The sequence below is a fragment of the Aspergillus saccharolyticus genome (assembly GCF_003184585.1).
Source record: "Aspergillus saccharolyticus JOP 1030-1 unplaced genomic scaffold BP01scaffold_49, whole genome shotgun sequence".
Taxonomy (NCBI): domain Eukaryota; kingdom Fungi; phylum Ascomycota; class Eurotiomycetes; order Eurotiales; family Aspergillaceae; genus Aspergillus; species Aspergillus saccharolyticus.
Genome location: NW_020290659.1, coordinates 127470 through 149215, shown reverse-complemented (window position 1 = coordinate 149215; position 21746 = coordinate 127470). Strand labels below are relative to the sequence as shown.

Here is a 21746-nt window from a genome sequence, read left to right as displayed (position 1 = left end):
TATGGATGGATAGATTCAGGAGTGATTATAGATGGAGCCCCGAAATGGGACTCACTATTCAGTATACGCGTTTGTTTATTGCATGCCTGCATAGTTGTGTTGAATTGTCCCGCGTGCATGGTGTTCCTCCGTACATAGTCCTTGTCAAAATCACGGCAAGTATATACTATAGACACAATAAGTCCGAGCATGGTATTCGGTGGTGTTCTATGCCAGATCTTCTCCTAAAGATACTCTCAGACTCATGGAACAGGCCTGGGAGCCAACGACCACCCAAAACTCCCTGACGATGATAGAAAAGAAATACAAGGATGCTTCTTAGAACGTAAAAACAAATCTGCTAAGGTATCTACCATCCCTCATTTCATCGCCTCCCGCTATCCATATCAATGCTTGAACTGGTCCTCCGTCACACCCTTACCCATGGCCGCAGTGCTACTAATGCCACCCGTCACCATCTTCAACATATTATCAATGTAATTGGCGCCGCTCCACTTCTGGTGCGTCACCACGTCGACCCCCTGCTCGATCTCGGGCTCCTGCACCAACTCGCCGTACGCACGCATGCCCTGCTTGGCGTACGCCTTGGCGAATTGGTCCGTGATCAGCGCTGTAGTGTGCAGACCCGCCAGGGTGATGAACTGCCAGCAGTATCCCAGCGCACCCAGGCGTTGGATATATGTCTCCTGCTCGTCGCGGGGCATCGCCTTTTTCCAGTTAAAGGAGGGGGACAGATTATACGCGAGTCTATGGGAGTACAAGTCAATATCGAGACCAAATCATTTGTCATGCAGGGGACATACTTTTGCTCGGGCCAGACGGCGTGCACGCCGTCGGCGAACTCCTTCGCCTGGGCGTAGTCCGGAAGCTTGCTCTCCATCCAGATGAGATCCGCAAACGGGGCGTAGGCGACCGCGCGGTTGACCGCGCACTGGGTGCCACCCTTGTACCGGTAGAAGCCCTCGCGGGTCCGGGGGGCGTCCCAGTCCCAGTGGATGTCGATGCCCGTGATGCTCTTGGCGATCGCGCGGGCCTCGCGGTTGCTCTTGCCCTTGACCTGCCGCCGATAGTCCTCGACCACGGCTTGCTTGTTGCCGTGGGAGCCCTGATTGATGGCATTGATGACGGCCTCGTCGAACAGCATCAAGCCAGCTTGAGCGGTCCACTGGTCTTCAATCGCTTGAAGCTCATCACCGGTCTTGCCGGCTTGCTCGGCCGCAACCATCAGGTCGTTCAGAGGCTGCAGTTGGGGGTTCGTGGAGCCGATGATGAAGCTATGGTCTCGGTAGTCGATAGTGGATGTGATGAGGGTAGCGGCCTCGGAGTCGGTCCGGGCAATGGCCAGAAGATCCGTGCCTGAAGGAAATCCGCGGTTAGTCCTGGTTTCGTCTTCCTTACATAGTAAGCTCAATACGTACCCATAATGTCGGATTGCGCACGGATAGCGACCAAGCGATTGATGTGCTCGCTGATGGGCACCAGTACCTTGCCGGCCATGTGACCGCACTTCTTGGTGCCCGGAGCCTGATCCTCAATGTGGATACCCGCCGCACCCCGTTCGATGAACAGCTTGGTCAGCTTCATGACCGCGGTCAACCCCCCATGGCCTGTGTCGGCGTCCGCAATGATTGGGCGTAGGTAATCGATGTTGGCCACCTTGTGGCGCTGCTCCTTCGGGGTGGTGATGCGTTCCTCGCGCTGTTTCCGGTCATGGAACAACTGGGCCATGAAGAGATGGTTGACTTTATTGGGGACAGTGTTCTGGTTTATTCATGTTAGCAGAAAAACAATTGCCTCGGGATCACCAGCCTACCATAGGATAGTCAGCCAAGTCCGGCGACGGCTCGTCGGTGGAGGAGGCGGTGGAGGAGCTTTGCCAGCCCGAGACGTAGACGGTATCGAGATATTTGGCCATCTGAGTGACCATAGTCGGGTCGAGACAACCATAGGTGAAACTGGCTACTTTTTTCTGCATGCATGAAGAGATCGATTAGCTTGAGATCCCCGTCAATCTATTCCTATTGGAATTCACTCACCTCAAAGTTGCTTTCCAAGATCTTCCAGAGCTTCTTGGCTTGCACATTGGAGGGGTATTCGATCTTCATGTTTCCGCGCTTGGCCACAATCTGCTCAGCAGTGAAGGGCCGCTTGGTATGTCTCCATCGGGAGTCTTGCCACCAAGAGTTGACGGCCTGGACATCTTCCTGATACATCCGGTCTTCATCTTCGTGCAAACCCATGATTGCTGGTCTGAAGTGGTAGATGGCGTATAAGATCAACGGGAGGTATATAATCTAGCCAGTTTGACACGATCTACGGCCACAGTACTGACACAAGGAAAGATGTCAGACAAGCAAGAACAAAACGACAACAAAGATTGGAGTGGAGAGTTCGAAGGTAATAGAGACGGGGTCAGCGAAGGCTTAAAGTACTGAAACAAACCAGCTTTCATCAGCGCTGGGAATCACGAGCCAAAGGGTCGATACTTAAGGACCAGCAGATGCACCGGTGCCATAGTCTATGCGTCAGAGCGAATAACTGGGTCAGTCGTCGGTAAACGTTCGGATCAGCGGGACAAAATGGGTGGAAGGCCAGACACGCACCCGGCATCTCTCGAGGCGGGATTGGAAAACTGGGGAAACGGAGAATGAGAGAAGGGGGAGGACCAGAATTAGGTTCCCCATGTCCCAGATTCACAAGTCAAGTTCGGAGCCAAGGAGGACGCTGAGTGGATGAGTGGATTGAGGTTCGGAAGAGAGGATCACATTTGCTTGAAGATCCTCGGTCTAATGGGGGGAACCCGCCCCCTGCCTCAGGCATTTGCTGAGGCATTTCTGTGCTTTCGGTCGCCACGCCGCGGCGATGGTTGGTTCTTGGCGATTCTGGTCGGCAGAATGGGGTTGTCGTGTCATTTGATGCAAAAGATTGAATGAGAATTAAATAGAGATCATAGGCTGTGGACTTTTGTTGTAGTTTGATGGCGGCGGGGAGAAGGGAGGAAGGATACTTACTTACAAAGGGACTTTCACCGAAGCGAGAGTCCATGACGTCCATTGCATGTGCTTCCAGACCGTATGGATGCCCGTTTTTACAGGCACCAATATCCCCCGCCCATGCCCGAAAGAGCAATAACCTCGGTCCTATTCTATCAGATCGACATCCAACCATCCTCGACCTTCGGGTATTCAAGGAGGTGTATCCCGTGATTCCACGACCCTGCTGGCTTAGTAGGCAAGAATGCCAACATCGGACTGCTGTAGATTTACTAAATATACGCAGAGAATACGTCCATGCATATCCGTTGGTGGGGCGACAGGGGCAAACCCGGAGCTGAGTGTCCTCTGCTGCAGAACAGTAACCGGAGGATATTGCAGTGCTGGTCAGCATGGCTGAAGTTGGCGAAATAGCAATAGCATGTGAAAGACCTTGAGCTGTCAAGTGACTCATTCTGGGTTAACTGTAGCAGTTGGCCTGAAACATGCTGCTTCCGCCTATTATCAGTAAGACCACTACCACACCTGTGGTCCTGCACCTCACCAGCAAGTACACCCACGAGTCAAGGCTGACACATACAAGGCACGGTAGATTCAAACCCAATGATACAAGTCTCCAAGGTACTTTTAGATCACTATTACCATAAATATGTACAGAATTTCGTCTCTCCATCATTACATGAATTCACAAAGCCCCCGTTCACTCCACCGGAGTGAAGTACCGCTTGAACCGATCAATCCGGGTCAATTTCAACTCCACCACCACTGAGTGACAGCTCATCAGTAAGCTGGGGAATCGGACCGTCCAGAAGTTGAGGTAGCCCTCCGGCAGCCCACCAATGTGCGCCTTGAGATGTTCGGGCATGTCATTGTAGTGATTGCGCTTGTTGCGCAGGGCCCGCAGGAGATCCAGAACCTTAGATCCTGTATACTTCCGCTGCTTGCCAAGGCTGTCCTTGAAATCGCGGGGGAGCAGTCGCAGAAAGTCCATGTCCGGACCCATCACCCGCTCGGCCACCGACTCCAAACAAAGAAGGGCATCCGACGGAGGGTCACGTGGCTCGAACTCGAAATGGTCCGAAACATCGCACAAGAAGCTCAGCCGGTCGGAGGGAGGCCAGAAGAATGGATGAGTCAGGACGGCGCTGGCATCGGGTCTGGAGACAAATTAGACGGGGCTGTTAGTGGAGAAAGATGGAGCAACTTACCGTTTGCGTGGGTCCAGCGCCAGCATGGATTGGATCAGGTCCTCGGCTTCAAAGGCATATTCCCCAAGACGTTGAAGCTCATCAAGATTGTAGTTGCCTTTGACGATATTGGCCTCCCGCATGAACTTGCCGTTCTTGTCGAACGGATGACACCCCCGAGTCAGGACATAATAGAACACGCAGCCCAGAGAGAAGATGTCAATGGCCCGAGTCGCTCGGCGATTAGTCTGAGGGTCAACTACGGCAGGCTCCGAAGACTCAGTGTGCTGGGATTCTGTGCTTAGCATGGCCGGGGTCATGTCCTCGTCCATCAACAGCTCCGGTGCTCGCCAGCCAGAGGTACCGGCCGCGTGGGCCGTGGTCGCGCGGAATGAGCTTTGATTGTCCTCCAGCTTCTTACACAAGCCGAAATCCGAGATCAACAACCGCAGCGCACCCATTCCGGTGCGACCACGAGGCATGGCAACAAGAATATTCTGTGGTTTGAGATCGCGATGAACAATCTTGAGTGAATGGAGGTACCGTACTCCCGCAATGATCTGGCGCAAGACATCGGGCATATCCATCCCACCTTGAACCAACTGAGGAAAGTCACCCGGACGCTCGACGACGTCTTGCAGTGAGGCCGGACACAGCTCCAAGGCAATGTACAGGAAACCAGCTGCCTGTTCCCGGCAATAATACCGAATGACGTTACCGTGGTCATCACTTTCCTGCAGGAGGCTGACTTCATGAGACGCGATGTCATAGAACTCAACTAACATGCGCTTCACAGCGACATCTCTGCCGTCAAAAGACCCCCGATAGACGACAGTGCCATGGCTTCCATGTCCAAGCACAACATCGGTGAAGACCTTGAGACGGCCAATCTGGAGCACGCTGTCCATCTGAATGATCTCGTTCGAGACAGTGCGAGTCAGATGGATGTCGGGCTCCAGGTGTGACTGGACTTGGAGATTGTTCACTTCTTCCACAACGCGATCCGCCTGCTCCTTTGCCTCGCCCTCGGTAGGCTTCTTGCCACGTCTGTGATTCTTTCCGCCACGGCGCCCACGGCGAGCTTTCTTCTTAGGTTTCTCGCCGTCGCCCTTTTCAGATTCCTGAAGATTGAAATCGTCTACGTCGTCGTCAGCGTCGGGTCCTTGGGATGGCTCTCGAATGCGGACTCGGGGAGTTGTGTCAGGGGCCAAGGCGTTCGCGGTCTTCTTGGGCTTGGGCGTCATATCACCAGCCGACTGCTGCTCCTCAGAGACGCTCATATCAACCATCACATCGGGTGCGGGTTCGTTCTCATTGATTTCTCGCTTCATATGAGGGCCATCAATGACCGGCGTTGACGGTGTCGACAAGGGTGGCTGCCCATACGATACGATGATATTCTTCAAATCTAATTTCTGTTTGGCCAATTCTTGAATATGGTGGGAATTGAACCAAATGAAAGTACCGAAGAACAGCAACAAAAGCGTGACAAAAATGTCCACCGCATTGTCCCAGCCCTTGCGAATAATGGTGCTGTGGCGGAGAGCAGGCGGCAGGGCTAATTCGGATGAACTATGGACAAGCCCCCGAGGAGGTGTGTCATTAGACATGTCAGCAGACGAAGGCCCTGAAATGCTGGGGATGTGGCGCCGAACAACACGGGGAGCGTGCAGAGAGTGAACCCCGGCCAAAACATCCTGCTGCTGTCTTGTGGTCAAACTCGTCAACGGCTGCCCATGACGCAGGTAATCTTTCTGATAACACTGAGCCATCTTTGCTCGTCCAGTCACCAAGGGGTACGTCTCCTCCGACATGGCATACCAGCCGCCAGCCTCGGTGCAATCAATAAAGACGCGCAAGTCGCGGTCATCCATCGACCCATAGTCCGGATCCGGGGGTTGTGAAGGCTGTGAGAGTAAGACTAGCGGCGTAGGCTGATTAGGCGAGTCACTACCGACTGGTCGAGCCACATCGAACACTCGAATGACGGGACTTGAAAAGCGCTGAGTGTAACGCGGGCGATCCATCTCAGAATGATCGAACCCCAGAACCACGCCATCATGCATACTGTAGATGAAGCTTTGGTCCATGGTGTTTACATATTGACTCTGGAGGTCAATGTCTCGATTGTTAGCCGTCCACTCCGAGTATTTAAGTGTGCAAATGGGATCGCCCGTTTCGGTATTTTGAATGGCTACCGTGTATTCAATTCGACCCAGCACCAAGGTGCCAGATGGGGTTTCACATTCCTCGGCATCCGCGTCCAAACCATCGACCTTTCGACATTCCTGACCCGACGAGACCGGGCCGTGGGAGCTAAACACCCGCAGGATCGTCCCGGTTCGCGCATCAACAGTATACAAGGTTGTCTCTTTTCGTGCCGTGTAGGTAACGGCGGGGTCATCGCCCGAGTAAGGCGTTTCATCAACCAGTTCCTTCACCGTCAACCCCAATTTTTGTAAACCCGCGTCGGGACCGGGGCTGTAGATGTAGAGGCTACCGCCCTGACTCGGCTCCACTATCCAAATGAAATCGTCCTCCGGTTGTTGTCGATCGAAGCTCGAGTGATTCGATCGGTGATAGATGCTTTCGACCGCTGGGCTGCTTGGAACCTCCAAAGCCCAGCGGGCGGCACCAGTTTTACGGTCACGGGCGTGAATGGAACCATCGACGGTCGCCAACAGGACAAAGTCCTCAACCTTCCAATCCTGCAGAGACCGCGCGTGAAGCTGCGGAGCCAGACCAGCGGAAGAGCTGCTGCTGACATGGGCAGGAGGGGCTCGAACGGCGCGGCTAGAGCCCGCCAGAGCCATGGTTGCAAGGGCGCTCACATCGTTGGACTTCACATCCGATACGTACGAAGGGTTGCTTCCCACTGGGGGACCGTGGTTTTGGTGTAGGACGGAGACGGTTGAAGGAAGGTCATATTGCTGTTGATGGTGTCGAGGTTGTTGTTGTTGTTGCCACTGCTGCGGAGTAACAAGAACTGGAAGCAGGAGAAGTGCGACACTGGAAGGGAGGGTCGACTGGGCGCCAGGCAGCCGCCACCGCATGCTGAGAAACTCCTATACTGGGAGGAGAAATGATGTGGGAAAGTATGGTGGTGGATTTGGGGGAGGGGATGTAGACGAGCGAGAGAATCAGAAGGGGTGTGGTAAAACGGAGGATGTCATGGGTCAAGATTGGCCTCAAAGAGGGGAAAGATTGAAAAGTAAGAAGAAGAAGGAAATAAGAATAAATCAGCAAGAGATGATGGGGGATAGAAAGGAGTCAAGACAGGGAGGGAGAAAAGAAGGAGGAATCGGAGTGTGGATGCACTTGAATGACAGGGCGGGAAGCACTGGGTGGTATGTGTGGGTGGGAACAGCCAGACTCGAGAGCGGGAGGGGATTGAAGTCACGTGAGATAAAACGGAGTACGGAGTCGATCCAGTGACGCGTTTGCGCCATTTGCATTGCCTCCGGCCCCGTCAGCCCTAGAACGGTAGCATTACCGTTTTGGGGTTAGTGTACGGTCTGGAAGACTGGTCCGCCGATAAAGGGGGGGCTTAGCACTGCAGTGTGAACTGCGGCTTGTTCTATGTGATTCTACTCCATAAGCCCTTACCTACTGTGCTGCAATAGGCAGCAACTGCAGACGCCCGGCATCGCATCTACACAGTATAGCTCCCATTGCACCATTCACTGTACTGCACCAGATTTCTCTGAAGAGTTTTCTCAGCTGTCTCCTCTTGATTACTGTCTCAGTGGTGCCATCCAGCCGACTCCACCTTTCAATCAATTCTGGGTCTTAACAAAACCACATATCGCGCTAAAAAAAAAAGAGAACTAACGGTGCGGGAATCAACAACCATCTGCCGACAGGACGACGATCATCCAAGCAAGACATTATCCTTCTCGGCCGTGGCTACCATCTTAACCAGTGCATCAGCCACCCCGTATGAAAAGGCATACCCGCCCCCTGCGAAGCCATAAGCTGACAGCACAACTCGACTGCCATGCCGCTCAGAATCCAAGCGGAAGCCTCCTCGTCGTGATGGACGGATCCCAACGATGTAACTCAGTGCCTCCTCAGCCGGAGTCTCCGGCACAATGTCTGGCGCCAGCCGATGTGCGCGTGCAATCTCATCGCGAGCGATTTCCAGATCAACATCTGGCGAACTGCTACAAATCAGCATCCTGGTTCCGCAGACACAATTTGTATCATACTTACAGATTGTCCGCTTGCTTCACGCCGCCGAGAACTACTCCGTGGGACATCGGGCGGGGAATCACATAGGTATATTCTTGTCCGTTCCTGAAGTACATGGTCTGGCACTTTTCCGTCTTGTAAAAGACGTTCTGGCCTCGTTCGGGAAAGCAGCGATCGTCCTGAACATCCTTGAGGGTCTGACTTCCGATCCCACTGGCATTGATGAAAATGCTGGACTCGGGAAACATATGATACAGTTCTTCGAGGGACTCAACGCGCTTGCGAATAAAGTGGCCGCCCAGCTCGGTGATTTTTTTACCCAAATACGGCATGTGGATTGTCGGATCAGTCACCAGAGTCTCATAGCGCCATCCGCAGCTGAATTCGGAAGGATATTCTCCTTGTTGCAGATCACGCCACTGAGGCTGGGTCAGCCAGAGCGAACACTGGAGGGATTTCAAGCGGAGTCTATGCTTACCTCGGAGAGAACGGTCTTTCCCCATGCTGAAGAGTTCTCAGAGGGGGGTTGTTCAAGATACTCATAAGCATCGACAATACAGACGCCTGATTCGGGTTCCTCGTGCGCCATTTTCAGCAGGTGGCGGTGGGTGACGGCTTGGATGTATCGATATTCCGGGTTGATGCCCCCAGCTGCATGCCACGCCGCGCCCGCCCAGGCGGATGCATACCAGATGCTTTGATCGCCAGGTAGATACTCTGCCACCAACACCACTCGGAACCCATTCTGCAAGAGCAGTCGCGCCGTGGCGCAACCAATAATTCCAGCTCCCAGGATTATGATTGGACGCTGTGGAAAGGGGACATTCAAGCCGCTCGAGGCATCATAGAGCTGACCCATATTGCCTGATGATGCGCGGATCTTGTGAAATACCATAAGTCCGTGGGATTTGTCTCTCGGACAATGTCAATACAGTTACGCCAGAGAGATGAGGGACAAGATGGAGAGATAAAGATGATCGTCTGGGCCGTTAAGGAGAGGAGCTCCGTCAGTACCGGTCCAAGGTACGGAGTAACTCTATAATGAGAATATGATATGACACTGCTGATCCACAGGTGGCGAGGAGTTGTGGCGAAGGGAGCTCATACTGACCAGACACCGGGCAGAATCGCTGAGGGAGGGTGCGACAACATATATAATGGTTTGAGGAGTCTTTGAGCCGGGCAGCCCCGCAAAGAGATGATAATGATTATCTGGTTGCGGCGGTGGGCATTCGGATCGAAGCGCCCAGATGGAGGATTGCGACAGGCGGTTCGACCCGCTCGGCGGGTCGACCCGCTACTGGTAAGCAATGAAGCACTCTTTTGGCTCCTGGCTCTGACTCCGCCATGCGATAACTACTAGTCAATCGAGGCCTCGTCAGCTATTGAGGCATCAGCAGCGCTGATAGGCGTGTTGCTACCGATAGCATGTCCTGACCGCAGCAGGAGGTTTGCCTACGCGGCCACTCCCGACAAGTGGGTAGCTCTGACACAGTACGGGGTAGTCCGTCGATAGTTCCACTTGTAGCACAATCAGCGGTAAGTTGGTCTCTATGACGGTTGAACGCCTTAGAAAGAGAGCAGGCCCTGGTAGGAAGTGTAAGATTGTACAGCAGAAGTTCTGAAACACATTCATGATGATGGTGGTGCAGGATGGAACTGTGTTAGTACTTGCGGGGTAGCTTCTCCGAGGATTCAGACGAGATAGAACTGCGCACACCAAAGTCTCGTATCGGAAGGATATGTAGAGAGCCCAGCGAGTGGTGACATGTTTTGGAGAGATTGCAGCATCACGAAAACTACCTAGTGAATGATTGATGAACACTAGCGTTGTTGCAATGTGTGTATGGAAGGATGGTCTCTGTCACGTGATTACTGACTAAGGCGTATATAGCACGTGACTTGGAAGAAGCACTGTGTACGTAACGGAATGTAATGCCACCGCCGGGAATCGGAGTCGCATGCCAGTTATTCTCAACTACTCCAAAAATTCTGTTTCACCCCAAGCTCAGGATGGGTCCAAATTGCCATCGAATTTCTTGTCCAACAGCCAGTCCAGACCCGTGAGATCTTGCCAGCCAAATGGGCAACAGCGACTGTTTAAAGTGGCATACCCTGGTACAAACTGGTTGAGTGCCGAATCAAATGATCGAATTCTTTGCAGTACAACCGGTTTGCTGTGCATTTCCGATCCGGCACCCACCAGCTTGTGACTCCAACAAGACAAGATTTAGTGGGTTGGAGCCTTGGCGGTCGTTCCTCGTGGCCATTCTCTCCATACAATTTTGATAAATCTTATAAATAACTTTGAGCTTCACTCCAACTTCCAACCAAAGCGCGGCCTGAAGGGGAAGAGGGCCCCGCATTCTTCTTTTCTTGCCCCTCCCCGCTATCCTTATTTTTTCCTCCTGCTTTCCCTTTCCCACGACAGCTCTGGCTTAAGGCAACACCGCTATCGAACAGTCCAAAATGCGGTCGACATCAGAGATCACCAACATGGTGTCCTTGAACGGCGCCTTGCCCGAATTGGCCGAGCAGCAGCCCGAGGATACAATCCCCGAGTCACGGGTCCTCATTATCATGACCGGAGGTACCATCTGTATGCGACAATCTCCCTCCGGCTTTGTACCTGCCAGAGGCTTTCAAGAGCAGTGTCTCGCTCGGGTTCCCACCTTCAACGATGGGTCCCACACCAGCCTGATGGACGTGGTGGTCAACGCCGACAAGGAGGTCAAGGGCCACCCCAGTCTGCGCACTCCGGTGACGGCATACGGACGGCGAGTGAGGTACACTGTCTTCGAGTTCGAGGAACTGCTGGACAGTAGCTCCATCGATGCCAAGGGCTGGGCCGAAATTGCCTGCACCATCGAGCGGAATTACACACGGTTCGACGGATTCGTCGTTTTGCACGGCACAGACAGTCTCGCATACACCTGTTCTGCGCTCTCCTTCATGTTGCAGAATCTGGGGAAGCCGGTTGTTCTGACGGGCGCCCAGGCGCCCATGCTGGAGTTGCAGAATGATGCCACGGATAATCTTCTTGGATCCCTTGTTGTGGCGGGCCACTTCATGATTCCGGAAGTTTGTCTGTATTTCAACAACCGACTGTTCCGCGGTAACCGGTCCTGCAAGGTCGCTGCCAGTGATTTCGCCGCCTTCAGCTCGCCGAACTGTCCGCCACTGGCCGTCACTACGTCCATGCGCACAAATATTAACTGGGAGCTGGTCAATCGGCCCAAGAGTCTGGACCATTTCAGCATCCAGACCAACCTGGACACCACTCACGTCGCCTGTCTGCGGATCTTCCCTGGTATCAAGCCTGAGATGGTGGATGCGGTCTTGAAACTAGATGGATTGCGTGGGTTGGTTCTGGAGACCTTTGGTGCCGGAAATGCCCCTAGCGGGCAAGACAATGCCATGACTAACGTGCTGGCGGCTGCTATCAAGAGAGGGATTGTCATTGTCAATGTAACTCAATGTGAGCTCAAAACCCCACTTTCCAGGGGTGCCGTAACCGCTGGAGCTAACTTTACCACAGGTCTTACGGGAAGTGTCAGTCCAGTGTATGCTCCGGGTATGAGCCTGTCGCGGGCAGGCGTGGTCGCAGGGCTCGACTTGACGACGGAAGCGGCGTTGACCAAGCTAGCTTATCTACTGGCCTTGCCCGAATCCACCCCCGAATGGGTTGCGAAGAACATGTCTGTCTCTCTCCGCGGAGAACTGACCGAGGTGTCGCAGCCGGTCTTCCGCCACCCCGACGGAGCACTCCCAGAGCGTGTTCAGTCCCTTACTGTGCTGGGTTACGCCATCGCCCAAGGGGATATCGAACGGGTCAAAGAGATTGTTGTGAGAGAGCACCACTGGCTGCTCAACGATGCTGACTACTCCGGCAACACCCCCATCGTAAGTGAACTCCTTGTCGTCTATTTCACCCGGTCCGTGAAATTGACATTTGGTTTCTTTAGCATCTCGCCGCCACTAGTCCCTCTATCGATATTCTTCGCTATCTCCTCCTGCAAGGTGGATCAGTACACATCCGTAACCGCAACGGCCGTACACCTTTGTTCCTGGCGGCCAACGCTGGACTGTCCGAACACGTGCTGCTGCTCCGCAAGTCCGGAGGACACTTGCATTCGGATGAACGGACGGCGGCGCAGCTGCTCGCGCGCCGACGCCCGGCGGTCTGGGGCTTGGCCGGCATTGGGCCTCGGGAGGTGAGTGATCGGGAGCTGGAGGAGATTGACGATGAGGGCACCTCTCTCGGTCGCACAGCGGAAATCCTGATGGCTGGGTCGGCGCCGTGAGAAGAAGTTGGAATACGAAGCCGAGGGGAAATGAATTAGATATCAGTCGGCACATGTAGGGATGGGATTCAACACACGGCCTCGGTGGAATCGCGAGCTGGATTCCGATTCAGTGTTGTGTCAGTTGCCGCTTGGTTTTTTAGATTGTCCTAGATCGTCTTATACATGGGGCTTGGATGCATACACCGCTCTCCCCTAAGGAGTGCAACAACAGCCCTACGATACCAACATATCGTCGCTGCGAGTAATAAACTAATGTCAAGACTACGCTAATAGAGCGCTGGTTCTTTTAACCTCTCTCTGCCACTCTGAGCATTTTCCCCATCCGCGCTCTGTTTCATGTTATCGATCAGCTAACCCTCAAATACCAGCCTCCGCAACATCTCAATTACAGAGTCATCACAATGCCATTATACTAGTCAAAACCATTTCTATCCCAGAACCAGGAGCTCTAATAATGCAAGTCTATCTCGAAACAAGCCTGTCCCTCAACGCCAACAACATGCGATCATCATCTAAACAGCAAAGCATTCATCATCATGCAGACATCCCCCCCTCAAGGCTTGACCAGGACACCGCGGTAGCGCATCTTGCCCTGGCGGAGCGTCTCCATAGCCTCCTCAATACCCTCCTTAGTCAACGGGAAGGTCATGACAGTGGGGACAAGATTCTTGCGGGCAGCGAATTCGAGCAAGGTCCGGATGCTGTTGCGCGAGGCGACGAGGGAGCCCTGGATGCGGACACCGCGCCAGACGAGGTCCAGCATGGGGATGCGGGCGGGCTCAAAGGCGACGGTGAGCGGGTAGATGCTGCCGTGGGTGGCCATGAGCGGGATGAGGCTGTGAAAAATATCGTTAGCGGGGATTTTCCTTTCGGTTTCCTTTTCTTCTTCTTCTTTTTTTTTTTTCTGGGGAAATGCTTACGAAGGATAGTCAACGGAACCACTACCGCACAGCAGCAGGTGGTTGACGGGCTTGAAGCCCTCCGGGACAGGGCCCCCGGACTTGAAGACGTGATACTCGGCGGCGCCGAACTCCATCGCCTCCTGGCGCTTGCCCTCGGAGCTGGACAGCACCACCACGTGGCAGCCCATGGCGGCGGCCAGCTTGATGGCGATGTGGCCCAACCCCCCAACACCCATGACGGCGACACGGTCGGTGGCCTTGATGCCGTACTCGGACAGCACCGTCCAGACAGTAGCGCCGGCACACATCAGCGGGGCGGCGTGGATCGAGTCGTAGCCGTCAGGGATCGGGTAGACGCACTTGCTGTCCCAGATGGCGCCGTAGCTGAAGGTGCCGTTGTGGAGGTCGTGGAAGCCGTATTGCTTCTGGTTGCGGCAGTATTGGTCCCATCCTAGTGTCACGGATTAGCATGTCAGACGAACTAAGGTGATGTTTGGGGGTAGCCCTACCGGTCACGCAGTTGTCGCAGTTGGCGCAGACGCTGTGGGTGTATCCGAAACCCACGCGCATGCCAACCTTGACGTCGGTGACACCAGGCCCAACAGCCTTGACGATCCCCACACCCTCGTGACCCAGCACCTGGTCGGCCTTGAGGTAGTGCTCGTCGGTTCCGCAGAGACCGGAGTGGGTGGTCTCAATGAAAACTTCGCCGTGGCCCAGCTCGCTGGTGGTCTGGGCGGGCACGATCTTGCCCTCGGCAGAGCCGCGGAAGACGTCGTAGGTGAAGGAGGACATCGTGTTTGCAGCCAGGAGAGAGGAGTTAGCGGGAGAAAGAACAAGTACCCTACTAGTAGTACAGTGTGATATCAATATCTCAGTGTTAAGTAACTAAGGGCCTTGCGGATTTTATATAAAAGTGCATTGGCAACCGCAGGTATCGGGGAAGAGTGAGTGGATCCCACAGGGCAACCCCGAAGCCAATCGGAAGCCCTGATGGAGCAGCATAAACCAACGGTTTCCAGTTAAAAATCAACCCCTGCCAGCCCCGAGAAAAATCTGTCTGTCCGTCCTCGGCGGAGCCACCAGGAGGGAGAATGTCTCCGAGAAAGTGCCCGTCGGGGCGACACTTCGGTCATGTCTCCGCGGTAGATGAGTATGTGAAAGATAAGTGGGATAGGTTTAGGTTTGGGCTCTGTACGTCGTGGGGAGGGGGGGGGGGCAGGTTTGGATTGCGCTACCCGTACTTGTACGGCACTGCAAGAGAAGACACTCCAGAATTAGGATTGACTAAAGCTTATCTTTCACGAAGGTTACAAGGACAGGAACTTAAATCACACTAGTCACCAACATATCAGCAACAAAAATCAGCCACAACCACAAGGTATGTACCGAGTCTTCCGTCGAGTTCGCCATGCCGAGTAAAACCCGGCGGGGCTCCATCAGAAACTTTGCGCTCTGGCCCCGGGCGCCTTCCCCGTTTCAACTTATGCGCTGGAACAACGGCTCATCGTATGACTGCATCATTCCGCGCGATGGGTCCAGGACTAGCGTGGAAGACGGTGGATCCCTTCCGCTAGTCTCTGACTCTTTCCTTCGAGTCTTCCAGAACCTAAGCTTGCTTCCAGCCGCGAAGCTACTATACCAGTAGTTATCCCACGGGGCGCAGAAGCTGAGCGATGATCCTGGATTTGCTTCACAATAAGACTCCTAGGAGTCTGGAGCTTTGTGGGTGTGTTTTATAAAAACTTAAACTATTGTGGGGAAGGCACAAGTGTGTGATGTAGTGAAAATCTAGTCTACTTGTGCAATATATATATGAAGTATACTCCTACTACTAGTAGTAATGTATCACGTCCAAATTGAATGCGGAAAGAGTTTAACTATTGATACTAACTACGAGTTAGTACCCCCTCCACTCCTACAAATCTAAGAAAACTCGTCACTGCGATCATTCAGCACAAAAGATCAGGCCCACTAGGCTAATTCTGGGCAGCCCGATCTTTGTTCCAATCTCCTATTTCCCCCACCAGCTTTCAGCAAACAAAGCGCTTGTCTAGATTCTTTTGTTGCTTCGGACATCTGCACATTGTGTCGCTTGGCAATGACAGACAAAGAGGTTTATTGAATGCGAGGAGGAAAGCGAGAGTGACCTGTTTGGCCCATTAGAATCCATGTATAAGGGCGTATTCGGCTATGACGCTCAGCGGATGGGGGCTCTACCCCGCAAAAGGTGCAATCCTCTTGCTATACCTGTTTCAGTTCATCGTTCATAATGATGCTTCTTCAACTGTCAGATTCGAGTCCAACGGGCAAATCGTGACAGGTCGCAATGACCACCATACTTCTGGGAGTATCTACCACGACGCTTCACCATGCAACTCTCCCCCCTCATGAGGGTAGCTCCCTTCGAGGCTATTTATCACACAGTCGCCTCTTAGCCTACTTATCATCTTACGCCTGCCTAGTACGCACACGCAGGAAGGTGTATAACAGGATTAGGGTTAGGGTCATAGAAGCTCATAAGCTTCTCATGAAGGTAGAAGCTAAAGCATATCAAACTTCTTGTAGTATAGGAGGTGAATGACTGGCTGTGAGTGACACACACGTCAGATAGAATGTGAATACAAGTCCCAAGAAGAGACAAGTGCCGGTTGCCACAACCTCCCAAGTGAAAAGAAATGAAAATACGATGAACAACCTGAGATGTGTCGCTGGTAATGCCCCGTTACGAGAGAACCTCCGCAAACTCCATGATCCTGGATGACTCAAGCACAGATTATGCACAGAGAGACTGGAGCAACTCGCGGCATGTTCCGGTGCCATGGACAGATATTCCCCTGGGCATTCTTCATTGTCGAACATGAACACGCAGAGCCTCGTCTGAGATGATGATGTATAAAGGTCCCACTGCGAGCGCGGGATGGTGTCTCATCTCAGGTTGGCACACCTAGAATCGTCTACAAGTACATACCATCTATATTGACAAAGCATACTTCTGAGTCTATTCACTTTAACCAGGTACGCTCTCAGCAATCTATCCGTTCACCATGGCAACAAACCCTAACGAAACCTCTGACGAGCCCCCCAAGCCAATCCACGATGCAGCAGCGTTCATCCTCGTTGTCCTGCACGACTTCTGCGGGGAAAGCCCCTGGCGTCCGCACGCCGACATGGAGGAGATCGTCCGCCGCATCGAAGAGGTCGCCGTGGAGGGCTGGCATGCAGATTTCCGGCTGGCCACGCAGCCCGCCGCACGCCGCCTGGTCGGCCAAATCCTGCCTCTACAGCTCCTCGCGAACCTCCGTCGTCTGGGCGCGGCGATTTACAATTGCGTGCTGCTCCTGCGACAGGTAAGACCGCTTTATGGATGGACGAGCCCTGCGGCCGCTTCCATGCACGCACTGGGAGCTCGCTATTCGTGGCACCGCTGTCAGCACGCCGTGCAGAACTTAAACTATCCGGCGTTGTTGGCGGCCACGCGTCCGTATCGCGTCTCTATCCCGGCCCCTATGCCGACATTTGAAGCAGGGTTTGACTGGCTGCATGAGCAGTTCTGTGGGATGCTATCGCAAGCGCGGGTTGCGAGCGGCCAGTTCCAACAGATTGTGGATCGGACACGCCAGGCGTGGTTCGAGGAGGCGGACAGGCAGTTCAATCCGGAGGACCACGAGCGTTTTGCCGCTCAGTGCACGACCTGGATCCAGGGGCGTCAGATGTACTGGTCTCCGCCGCCGCTACATGGGCTGAATGAGCTCCAGCAGCGCTTGGTGCGCGATAACCTGAAGCGCCGGAATCGGATCTTGTATATCCAGAGGCAGGAAAAGGCCGAATACGGAGTCTACAAGCAGGAGCAACTGATGGCTTTCCGCATGGGGCGCGATCTGCCACCGCCCCCTGGCGCACATCATGCGTACTGCTTCCCCTCCCCCAGAAGAACCACCACCACCACCGCCACCACCTCCCCTTGCGATGACATTATGGATCCAACCACAAAGGTCTTCTCCTGCCCCGTGTGTCTGGACGATACCACCGAGTTATCGACGCTCAACGGCGGATGGACGGACCACGTTGAACAAGACCTCTGTCCGTACACTTGCTTGATTCCCGAACGCACGAACCCCGACTGCCTCAAGGTCACCAGCGAGAGCCCAGTCGAACATATGCTGAGATACCATCAAGCCTTCATTCCGTTCTACCGCTGTCCGAAAATCAATTCCAACCACTGTACCCCGCTCTGCCACGGGGCAAATAGGTTCTACGACCCGATCGAATTTCGGGAGCATCTGGACGAGCAAATGCGCCACGTGGAGGATCCATCCCAGCGCGTGACGGTAGAAGACTGCAGGGTGCTGGGCGAAGAGGGTTTCGGGGGTTCTTGTCCGTTCTGCGCGGGGCCAGCAGATGACGTTAGGCCTCGTGACCCCCGATGGCTTCTCGAGCATATCAAGATCGAGCAACAGTACTTTGCGCTGATGGCTCTGCCCTGGGCGACGGAAGCCCTGATGGAGGATGGGGCCTTTGAGGACTGGTGTGCTTGGATGTACCCTGAGCCTCTGTACCACATCGGTGGATGGCCTTGCTCTCGCAAAACCCTACGTACCTCTTGGAAAGTCGTTATAAAATGAAGGGAGTTTGTGCCCGGGGGGTTCGATCCTCGGAGCTAGGTGGGCAGCCAGCTACTGACGGCTACGATGTGACTGTCAGTGTTTCGAGAATATATCACGACACTTGAGGAAGGAAGAAAAGAACTAACATGCACATTAAAAAGGAAAGAACAATTTCGACTGCAAAGATTCCAAAGTGACTCCCAACTCTCAAACATTTAGATCGAAATCACCGTAAGTAAGATTGCTTGACCTCCCGCCACAGCGCCCTGACCGGGACGAGGAATGCCCCATCGGACCAGATAAACTGTCTCATACAGTCATGTACTTCCGACCACGAACCGTTAGCATAAGAGACTAACAGTTCCACATAACCAGATCGAATTGGTCCTCTCGGAGCAAATGCACCACCGATGTAGAGCAGCCACACGAGCAGATCGGAATTGGGAACGTGCCATATTGTGGCATCGACGTCGTCACGCACTTCTCGAAGTTTGCAGAGGAGCAGAGATGAGATGTGCGACTATCCGCGAAAATGAAGTCAGACTTGTATGTGGGAGGTCGACGTGCAGCACAGATTTGTACTTACGGGAAGTACCAGTTCACTCCAAATCTTACAACACAGCGTCATGGAGCATAAGCACGCCGCGAGACGACAACATTCCTGCGACCGAGATAGCCCCGACAAGGCCATGAGTCGGGACTGGATCGACGCGGTATGGTTGTTGATATGAAGCATGCGGGTCGCATCGGTCTGCCGCGGTCGAGGGATATTCCGGATGCACTGCAGGGCATGGAGGTCTTCCAGCACCACGCTGAACTCGTGGTCAAGCATATGTGACCGGCATTGAAATCCGGGTGGGAGACGGTAGAAGCCTGGCGGGCAGTCATCCCGTGTCCAGAGGAGAGTAGAGAAGGTGGTATGGCTGACGATGCGTCTGGACCCTGCGAGGAGGGACGAGTTCAGATCTTGCCTGGCCATGAGATCATTTCATGGTGGGGTTAGCTGAAGAAAGTATGCTAAGAATGTGAACGGTATGATGAAGTCACTCACTCACCAGAACACGGCTCGCTCGATGCCAGGAGTGAGATGGACGTTCTTCCTGTGACATATTTGCAACAGTTGCTGCACCGCTCCCATATGAAGCTCCACCTGAGATGCGAGTCCAAGACGAGCCTGTCTCCAAACCATGGGGCATCAGTAACCAAGACTTGTTGGCTATCATGCTCTTCTCGACCTACCACGACACCCGCAATCAATAATATAGCTCCAATAGTCGCTTCCGACGCGGCCTCATCCTCCGAGTTCATCCGCTCACGGAGATATGTGATCGCTTGGCCTTGATACTGCAGACATTCACGATCAAGACTACCACCAGCGGCGGCAAACGCGAGAGCCAGCATCACGGAATTTATCAGAGCGGGATCCTGAAAGCCAGTGCGAAAGACCAAGCGAAAGCTCTGGAAGGCAAGTTCCTCGGCCACGCTGAAGACCGGCTCGGGGGCCTGTCTGGCTCTGTCTACGAGAACAGGGCAGTGTCTGAGAAAGGAAGAAGTGACAGAAGACAGGAAAGGAAGTCTTGGACATACAATCACCCAGTAATGCCTGCAGCCGTGCCGAGTTCACCGCAAGAGTCTGGAACGGATCGAGCGCACCGCAGAGGGCAGAGTAAGTTGGGGCTGGCGGGCTGGGACTAGTTCTCGTGAATGACTTGGGTGCCTCAACCGCTTGATCTAGCTTGAACCGAAGACTGGGGTCTTGAAAGGTGGTTACGATGAAATTGGTCCTGGAACGCTGCTGTTCTTTGCGTCTCCTTTCCAGCGCTTTCCTGATAGCGTGGGAGCGCGCTTGACGCCGCATTGCCTTATCGTTCACATGACCGTTGGATTGGATCGCGATGAACTGGAAGTCTGCCGCCATTTTCGTCTATTCGAGCAGGGGAAACATGTATACCTAATGACTGGGCATGCAATGGTATGTAGTGTCTACCATACATCACAGAGTCCTCGGGGCCATCTTGTCTAATGCTTAGAAATCAGCAGGACAGCAATCACACTAGGCCTAATCGAGAAATATCTCATTTCCTTTTCGGGAACCATCTCTTTGCCCTAAATCGAGATGGTTGCGCTCAGGATGGATACGAGGGATGGCAATATATCAGCATCTCTGAAGTGGAAAGAGGTTTTTACTGCATTTAGTTAATGTACACTTGTCAGCCACAATGACGAGATCGGGAAAGAAGGTACTTAAACAAGCCAATCTCGCTGATCTCATTGACGTGCAGAATCGAGATAGAAGCCTATCCTCCAGTCCGTTTTTCTCCACGATATACACCAGCATTACACACAATGACAGAGACGCGTCTCTTCAGACCCCTCAGAGTTGGCACCGTCGAGGTCCAGCACCGCATCGGAATGGCACCGTTGACCCGCCGCCGTGCAACCCCAGACCGCATCCCCACCTCCCTGATGAAAGAGTACTACACCCAGCGAGCTTCCTGGCCGGGCACCCTCATCATCACCGAGGGAACTTTAATCTCAGCCGCAGCTGCCGGCGGATTCTCCAACGCCCCCGGCATCTGGCGGGCCGACCAGATTGCCGCCTGGAAGGAGATCACCGATGCGGTTCATGAAAAGGGGAGCTACATCTACGTGCAGCTATTCGGGATGGGCCGTTCAGCCGATCCAGCGGCGGCTGCAAGCGAGGGGATTGAAATCGTGGGTCCCAGCGCAATTCCGATTCCATCCGACGAGAATCCTAACGCACCGACTCCGCGAGCCATGAGCCATTCCGAAATCCAGCAGACAATTGTCGACTTCGCAACGGCTGCGCAAAACGCGCGGGAGGCGGGCTTTGACGGAGTAGAGATCCACGGCGCGAACGGCTACCTCCTGGATCAGTTCCTGCAGGACACGAGTAACCAGCGTGACGACGAGTATGGGGGCAGCGTGGCGAATAGGTCTCGCCTCCTCCACGAGGTCATGCAGGCAGTTGTCGAGGCGATTGGCGCCGACAGGGTCGGCCTGCGTCTGAGCCCCTGGTCCCGGTTTCAGGGCATGCGCATGGACGACCCAGTGCCGCAATTTATCGATGTTGTCGATAGGGCCCGGCTTCTGGATCTCGCCTATCTCTCGCTTGTCGAGACAAGAGTCTTCGGAGCTTGGGTTTACGAGGGGAGCAGTGAGATAGATGAGAGCCAGGAGACGTTGGGCTTTGCGATTGAGCGCTGGGATGGGCCGATTCTAGTGGCTGGGGGCTATGGGCTGGAAAAGGCGCGGAAGCTGGTCGAGGAGCAGTATCCGGAGAAGGATATCGTGGTTCTGTTCGGCCGGCATTTCATCTCCAACCCAGATCTGGTGTATAGGCTCAAGGAGGGGGTTGACTTGACCCAGTACCAGCGTGAGACGTTTTATCAGACCAATTCGCCTATGGGTTATGTGGACTATCCTTTCAGCGAGGGGTATAGGGCGACTGTTAGCGCTTAGTGGTGTCAGTAACATATTGGCATTCAAGCATGTCTGGAACAGGTTAATAGGATACTATGATAGTTTCAAGAAGTAG

The 21746-nt window shown here is 53.9% G+C and overlaps 10 protein-coding genes across 10 annotated transcripts; 3 read left to right on the top strand and 7 right to left on the bottom strand.

Moving 5' to 3' along the window:
* Positions 1-98: 98 nt before the first annotated feature.
* Positions 99-1969, bottom strand: BP01DRAFT_360570 (isocitrate lyase 1). Its single transcript, XM_025575943.1, has 4 exons — positions 1814-1969; positions 1419-1761; positions 804-1356; positions 99-747 (listed from the first exon to the last, which is right to left on the bottom strand). The coding sequence occupies exons 1-4, from the start codon at positions 1925-1927 to the stop codon at positions 387-389; spliced, it is 1371 nt and encodes a 456-aa protein (XP_025427288.1). The 5' UTR covers positions 1928-1969; the 3' UTR covers positions 99-386.
* Positions 1970-2242: 273 nt separating this feature from the next.
* Positions 2243-2576, bottom strand: BP01DRAFT_172808 (uncharacterized protein). The gene has a single exon (XM_025570784.1). The coding sequence runs from the start codon at positions 2450-2452 to the stop codon at positions 2276-2278; it is 177 nt and encodes a 58-aa protein (XP_025427287.1). The 5' UTR covers positions 2453-2576; the 3' UTR covers positions 2243-2275.
* On the bottom strand, positions 2519-3570 carry BP01DRAFT_173028 (uncharacterized protein). Its single transcript, XM_025570785.1, has one exon. The coding sequence runs from the start codon at positions 3445-3447 to the stop codon at positions 2701-2703; it is 747 nt and encodes a 248-aa protein (XP_025427286.1). The 5' UTR covers positions 3448-3570; the 3' UTR covers positions 2519-2700.
* Positions 3571-3597: 27 nt separating this feature from the next.
* Positions 3598-7487, bottom strand: ireA (bifunctional endoribonuclease/protein kinase IRE1). Its single transcript, XM_025575942.1, has 2 exons — positions 4202-7487; positions 3598-4150 (listed from the first exon to the last, which is right to left on the bottom strand). The coding sequence occupies exons 1-2, from the start codon at positions 7231-7233 to the stop codon at positions 3694-3696; spliced, it is 3489 nt and encodes a 1162-aa protein (XP_025427285.1). The 5' UTR covers positions 7234-7487; the 3' UTR covers positions 3598-3693.
* A 564-nt stretch (positions 7488-8051) lies between these two features.
* Positions 8052-9230, bottom strand: BP01DRAFT_306215 (FAD-dependent oxidoreductase; the record flags this gene model as incomplete). Its single annotated transcript, XM_025572224.1, has 3 exons — positions 8052-8340; positions 8393-8790; positions 8850-9230. 3 exons carry the CDS (start codon positions 9228-9230, stop codon positions 8052-8054), a joined length of 1068 nt encoding a protein of 355 aa, XP_025427284.1.
* A 1126-nt stretch (positions 9231-10356) lies between these two features.
* BP01DRAFT_349489 (putative lysophospholipase) lies at positions 10357-12920 on the top strand. Its single transcript, XM_025573754.1, has 3 exons — positions 10357-11849; positions 11910-12274; positions 12337-12920. Exons 1-3 carry the CDS (start codon positions 10841-10843, stop codon positions 12673-12675), a joined length of 1713 nt encoding a protein of 570 aa, XP_025427283.1. The 5' UTR covers positions 10357-10840; the 3' UTR covers positions 12676-12920.
* A 190-nt stretch (positions 12921-13110) lies between these two features.
* On the bottom strand, positions 13111-14782 carry BP01DRAFT_328076 (NAD(P)-dependent alcohol dehydrogenase). The gene is made up of 3 exons (XM_025572931.1): positions 14090-14782; positions 13599-14031; positions 13111-13514 (listed from the first exon to the last, which is right to left on the bottom strand). Exons 1-3 carry the CDS (start codon positions 14373-14375, stop codon positions 13232-13234), a joined length of 1002 nt encoding a protein of 333 aa, XP_025427282.1. The 5' UTR covers positions 14376-14782; the 3' UTR covers positions 13111-13231.
* Positions 14783-16627: 1845 nt separating this feature from the next.
* On the top strand, positions 16628-18205 carry BP01DRAFT_407318 (uncharacterized protein; the record flags this gene model as incomplete). The annotated part of the gene is made up of 1 exon (XM_025578794.1): positions 16628-18205. One exon carries the CDS (start codon positions 16628-16630, stop codon positions 18203-18205), a length of 1578 nt encoding a protein of 525 aa, XP_025427281.1.
* A 208-nt stretch (positions 18206-18413) lies between these two features.
* BP01DRAFT_349483 (uncharacterized protein) lies at positions 18414-20105 on the bottom strand (the record flags this gene model as incomplete). The annotated part of the gene is made up of 5 exons (XM_025573753.1): positions 18414-18707; positions 18774-19158; positions 19243-19361; positions 19427-19704; positions 19775-20105. 5 exons carry the CDS (start codon positions 20103-20105, stop codon positions 18414-18416), a joined length of 1407 nt encoding a protein of 468 aa, XP_025427280.1.
* A 428-nt stretch (positions 20106-20533) lies between these two features.
* On the top strand, positions 20534-21670 carry BP01DRAFT_306173 (alkene reductase; the record flags this gene model as incomplete). Its single annotated transcript, XM_025572223.1, has 1 exon — positions 20534-21670. The coding sequence occupies one exon, from the start codon at positions 20534-20536 to the stop codon at positions 21668-21670; it is 1137 nt and encodes a 378-aa protein (XP_025427279.1).
* Between the last annotated feature and the right edge of the window lie 76 nt (positions 21671-21746).